The sequence below is a fragment of the Chaetura pelagica genome, unplaced genomic scaffold, assembly GCF_000747805.2.
Source record: "Chaetura pelagica isolate M959 unplaced genomic scaffold, ChaPel_1.0 scaffold11, whole genome shotgun sequence".
Taxonomy (NCBI): Eukaryota; Metazoa; Chordata; class Aves; order Apodiformes; family Apodidae; genus Chaetura; species Chaetura pelagica.
In genome coordinates, this window is record NW_009952694.1 from 7,858,407 (window position 1) to 7,864,734 (window position 6,328).

Sequence of the window (6,328 nt, forward strand, 5' to 3'; positions counted from 1 at the left end):
AACTCAAAAGAAAAATATGGCACCTACAACCAAAATAAGACCTATTTGCTCACAATGCTCAATAACAGCCCTGTAAAATCCAGAAAACAACTTCAAATAATTTTTTTAATTGGAAATTAAAATTGGAATTCCCTACCTGGAAACAATTTGACATATGGCTATCAAATTTCACTAACAGCTTTACATTAAGCCCTACTTTTAGGCATCACACTTCCTGAAAAAGCTCCCATTCCCAATATAAGAATTCAGAACTAACTATATTCCTAAATAAGTTCCTAATTTTTCGAACTTCCCTCTTATTTTCTAAGACTGCATTTGCTAACCTTGATTCTTAGCCAAAGGTGTGCTTTTGTCACACCTTTAATTTGACAATCCACAAAACATCCATTTCTAAAGGTTCACTTTTCCTCTCCCTAACAGTGGCTTGTACACAATGATTGAATTGCTGCTTTAGTCTGGCAGAATTATAGACAACTCATTGCTTCTTTTTCTGGGCAACATTTTTTTCCCAAAGCATAAAACACTACTTTCAAGCTTTCTGAATCTTTCAATGTTTGTTTAAGTTCTTTTTAAAGCATTATATTTTCATTATATGGCATTGTTCAAACAACTTTATTATCACAAAGAAAATCTGAAACCAAAAACCTTAGGGATTTTCTAATGCTTTCTTAAAGCAGAAGAACATACAACAATGCATGTACATAACAAAAGACCACTTCTGTATTCAAAAAAGCTAAAACTTTTTTTTAAATCACAAAAATGCAAGAGGATCAAAGAACAAACAGCAAGGATTTAGTTTTCCAGTGTAAGTTGGCTCTGTCAAAGACATTTCTTGCATCTTCAATAGGACAATAAAAACTCTGATTTAATCTACAGGTGCTCAGTTTGTATACTTTAGCTTTAAAGCACTCATTTTTATTCTTTCTACTTGAAACCAGACAGCTGGATTTCTTTATTATTAATATTTTTTTAAACAAAGAAACATGACAGTATCCAGAGTTAACAGCCTTACTCCTCAATCTGTTTCTTTAGAACAGAAGAATGGCCAAAAAGTGTTAAAAATTTACACTAACACAGTCATATTTTAAGGTATTTGTCTTATCTTTAAAAAAAACCATAACCAAAACCTTACTTATTAAAAGAATTAAGAGAGGCTAGTCACAGTAGAACAGAGATATTAAAAATACCCTTCATTTTAACCAATCTGAATTCCATTCCTCAACATCTCATTTATAAGCTATTTAAATCCCAACAAAACAGTGCCTAAAGTTTTTTGTTTTCCCTATTTTTTTCTTCTTTCTTTTGGTTAGGTTTAGTTTTGTTGGGCTTTTTAAATTTATTTAAAGAGATAAGCATCAGTGCTATCAGAAAAAAAATGAGAATAACGTTGCTCTGGAACAGAGCACATATGGAGAGTATAATGTTCCCTCCATTAGAGGATCAACAATAGCAACAATGAAATAAAATTCTGAGCAGCAAATCTCCCTGTGAAGGTAATTTATAAAGTAGAATGGAAAAGAGCTCCTCAGCAGCCCAACAGTCACCAATTCATGAATGCAAATATGCTTCAAAAAGGCCTGAGAAAGTACTTTTAAGGAAAAGATCACAAAGAATTCAAGAGTCAGACAGTACAATAGTCAGCACAAATGACAGAACTGAAACACATACCCCATTTGAAGCAAAATATTCTTAGATAAATAGTCTTGTCTCATATAGTAAGAACACTTGACAGACTATTATTGTGAAAAAAACAAACAAAAAAATTACCATCCAAATAAGAAATATATTCAAGTTTTTCTTAAATATTTATTGTAGAAGGAAAACAGATTCACTGTTTCCTGATTCCAGCTGCTTCTTCCCACATATCAAATTCATACAATATATGCAAGTGCACACTTCTGCTTCAGAAAGGGAACAGGAACTCAGAAACATGCTATCTTTACTAATAAGACGAAGTTTATTATTTTAAGCTCAAGCACAAGATGGTTCATGTCTAGATTTCTCCTCCACTTGTGCCTTAATAAAAAACACCTGGCATGACTAAGAAGAATGGACCTGAAATAAAAAATAAACTTGAGTGCTGTCTCACTCACTTGGTAGTTCCTATGGGAAAATCTTTCCAGAATAACAATGCTGAACTCCATTTAGTATACACATTTGTTAAAAACAGACAATCTTAAATTGTTCCAATGCCCATCAGAAACTCCACACATTCAATACCTAAGTAGAGCTTATAAATACAGATGCAGCATTCAAACAGAAAGAAAAGGCATATAATATCCCAAATTACTTCCTTGCAGAATTTGTGCATACTGATTTAGAAAGCAAGCTGTCTGAAGAAAAGAAGCCTTATTTTCTACACACTTGCTTTTCCCCCTCTTTTTCTTTACCCTCAGATGCAAAATACTCCTACCTGTCATATGTATCTGTTTCAAAGCAGCACCTGTTGGAGTTTGTTTGTAACCAAGTTATAAACATTTCTTGCCCTACCAGCAGTTATTTTTTCTACTTTCTCTACCTAGATACCTATTTTCTAACTCGTAGAAGCTTCATATTTATGAGAATTTCACCCCTTCTGCAATTCAGAAAAAGCTGGTCAACAGATTAAAAAGTTGTTGCAGAATGACAGGAAAAAAACCTGAAGCAGTGTGATCACAATCACATTCCCTGCTGTAAATCAATTTTGATCTGATCATTTATTTATGCAAAATAAATATGTTTCCTAAGACTTTTGTTTTCAGCTCTGCATTTTGTACCTGGCATAATATTATAACATAACAATCTTTGTGGTGCTTATAAGCCAGAAAAGTAATGAAGCTATAAGACCTGCCAGAGTTTCACTATATATGACTATAGTTTGATTTAAATTGCTAAAAAAAATATGAAAATTTTCTGTTTACATCTACTGAACTCTTGATATATTCTGTCCACTACTACCAAGTCTTCAGCTATGAATGCTATTAGCAGAAAAGATTTAAGAAGTTAAGATAAACTGAATGTTTCTCACAGTTGCTATTGCTTCGGTTTGTTCCTTGTTGTATTCTCTGTATTGTCCTAGCAAATGGTCAACATGTCTTAGATTTCTGTTGGTATCCTTAAAAAAAAGTTTGAGGAAGAAAAGTTAAAACAGAAACCTCCTTTAATCAAACATTACTGTTGTCTTTATCATTCTTGGTTTCTAAGAGTAAATTGATAACAGCACTTTTTAAAGGGTCTACGAATTCAAAATCCATTCAAGTAACCAGAATCTGAAGGTGTAAACATGGCTAAAGGGAAGGAAAAAAATAAAAATCCAAAACCACACACTATCACTTACAGTACAACAGTAAGGTCTCAGCTTCAAACAGAAAGTGTTTTAAGTTTCAACCATTCTGTAAAAAAACCTTTTTATTCCAACGATCTTAACCTTACCTGCCTGTAAAAGAGGACTAAGTTAAGTGAGAAATAACAAATTTTTGAAGATCAACACATTAGGCAAGCTCTCTGCATAAGATTCCTGCATAAGGATTCTCTGACCAGATTAAAAGATTAATCAGATGGCAGATGTTCTGAAAAGCAGTCCTTTAAAAGCAATTAGCTTAAAACTAGAATTTCAGCAGAGCAGCTAGAAAGAGGCTAGACAGAAACAGGACAATACCAAAGACTTTATTTCAAAAAAATAGTGAGATTTCATTCTTATTAACTCATCTATTTCTACCTTGATGATCATTTTTCAGATAAGTAGTTTTGAAGTTTAAATTCAGCATTCTATATGGATTTTTCTCTTCTCACTTATTAAAAAGAAGAAAAAAAAATCCCAGCAAACATTACTTCAATACAAGAGGTAATACATAAGCTAATCCACTCCAGGTTTTCAGAATTGCCAACTAGAGAAGAATGCAAATGATTTCTCAAACAATAAATGGTGTTAAGGTAGCCAAATATCTCCTCCCACTTGCAAAACAGACTCAGAGATTTCCTTCACTGTACCCACTGAAGAAGCAGGAATTAAATGAACACTTTTTCCTGCACAGACATGGATCTCTTCCAAGCTTACAAACACTGCTTTTCACTGTGATGTTGTACATCTAGAAAATACCAGATTTATAAACTCCTTCATGACAGAATTGACTGCCTACATATTTTCTTTATTAGGAACTGGGAAATTTTACACAGTACAAGACAACAAAGATGGGTCTGGAACTTTCTGCTACAAAATTTAATGCCTCTTGTGAGAATCTGACAAAGTTTATTTGGCATTATTCCGTTTACTAACTTTATAAGCAGTATTACTAAATACCTCAATTTTTCTAACACTATTCTATGACTTCGTGAAATAATGGCTGTGTGAAAGTGTAACAAGCCATATACTTTCAGCTCAGAGGCAATATGATCAATTTCCCAAAACATATTGGTTTGTACAGAAAACAGCATTTCCCATAATTAAGTATTTTCCACAATTTCAGAAAATGAAAATTTGACCTTTACAGAAATGCAGACTCTATAAATAATTTAAAACTGTATTTTGTAAACAACCTGTAAAGTGCTTGCTAAAGTATGGATCTTCTCTGTAACTTCTTCAGCACCATAGTTCTGGGCTCTGTTGTGGGATGCTCTCATAGGTGGTCGCCTTCCTATTCGACCTCTAAGAAAGTTGTCTGAATCGCTGGATGAATCTGCCATTAGTATCTCAGAGTCTAGGAGGGAAGAGCAGAAAAAGTAATGAGTGTTAAATCCCGATTGTAACTGAACAGTCTCTGACTTGCAGTGTTCCCAAAGCAAATTCATAGACTCAGACAACATTTACAGTAGCCTTTCTAGTTCAGATAAGCAGGATGCATTTTTGAAGCAAATCTTCCAACTGCTACTCAGTTATTATGTTTGTTCACATCATGAAGCAGCACCAAGGTGCAAGAGGCAGAGCCCATTAGGGAAGAAGTAACTCAAAAGATGGACTCTCGCTACTTCTAAGTGTTCAGTATCCAGGATGAGACCATAGCTGAAAGCAAATTCTCTATCGAAAACATACGGTGGAGACATCAGGGCTTTATCAATTGTTCTGCTCTACAGAAATATTCCCCTTTGCCTCACATTACTTGCTAAGACATATTCAGATTGCCCAGGGCCAACTAAGACAAATAACCCTAAGTAACCAACTGTCTAAAGCAAGTCTACAAACCAGTATCTTAATGACTCAAGAAGAAGTGGTGATATTATGGAAGAAGGTAAGTGCAGTGTCTTACAAAGAAGGAAAAGAAAACTGTGGCCCAGAAGTTATAGACCAATGACCTTAATTTAAATACGTGGAAAAAACTAAAATATACTATTTAAAGTTTCCAACAAAAGATCTGTTCTCAAAAAATAAATAAATAAAAAAATAAAAAACCAATGTATGCATTGATATCAAATCAATCGATCTGGTAATGAGTAACTAAATTTGTTAAATAGGGAACAAGCAATAGAGGTCTTTTTGGTTTTTTTAAGACCTGGGACACACATGACATTCACAAAAGTAAGCTAAAGAAACATGAACTAAATAAAGCTTTCCTAAAATGGAAGAGAAACTGAGTATCAGAACTCATACAGCAGTTAAGAGAAATTTAGTGTCAAATTGGAGACCAGTACCAAGAGAGAACCTAGAGTGAAGCAGGCAGCTATAACTGCTACAGTAAAGTCACATAGTAACTGATTAAAATGACAACCCTCAAGAGGAAGGTAAGGCAGTATTCTTTTCTTAAACTATTACACACTGCAGCAGTTTGCCTAAAGGTCATGGAATCACCATCATAAGACCTGTGTTAACAGCATCTTTTAGGAGAGACAGTCTGAGCCTACTTTAGGAAAAAGGAAATAGATTGACAGACTCTTGAATTCTCTTCAGTCCCGTGGTCAACAAAAAAAGACCACAGTAAAGGTGTAATTTTTCTTGTTATTGGAGCAGAATTTTTTCAAAGAAACTATGGATGGGATTAAGTTTTCATATTGTAATTTATATAGAGCTGAGTCAATGTTTTTCCAAAGCCTTATATTTAAGTTTTAAAAGGTTGGAAATTTGTGTCCCCCAGACTTGAATAGAAAGCCTTCAGACATTAGAATAAACCAATGTACTCGTCTGTACTCAAGTACAAAAATATTCCTTGCATTTTCTGACATTATTAATTTATCTCATCTTCCCTCCCGTTGTCTCACTAAAGCACATTTTTACTGCCAGTATAAGAATTCACTATTCCAGTGCCTCTCACTACAGCCAGTTGAAATGAAGTCTAAATGAGACTGAGAAAACATTAACACTGAGCACTGAGAAACAGGAAATAAAAGACAGAGAAAAATAAAAGGAATGAAACAGCAG

General features: G+C 33.8%; 1 protein-coding gene across 1 annotated transcript in view; it reads right to left on the reverse strand.

The window, feature by feature from the left end:
• The window catches only part of CEP128 (centrosomal protein 128kDa), a 112,874-nt gene extending 108,212 nt beyond the window's left edge, over positions 1 to 4,662 (reverse strand). The window contains exons 1-2 of the mRNA XM_009993920.1: positions 4,516 to 4,662; positions 3,008 to 3,094 (exon numbers count right to left, since the gene is read on the reverse strand). Of these exons, the coding sequence (XP_009992222.1) occupies positions 3,008 to 3,094; positions 4,516 to 4,662 (234 nt within the window). The remainder of the gene's footprint in view (positions 1 to 3,007; positions 3,095 to 4,515) is intronic.
• Between the last annotated feature and the right edge of the window lie 1,666 nt (positions 4,663 to 6,328).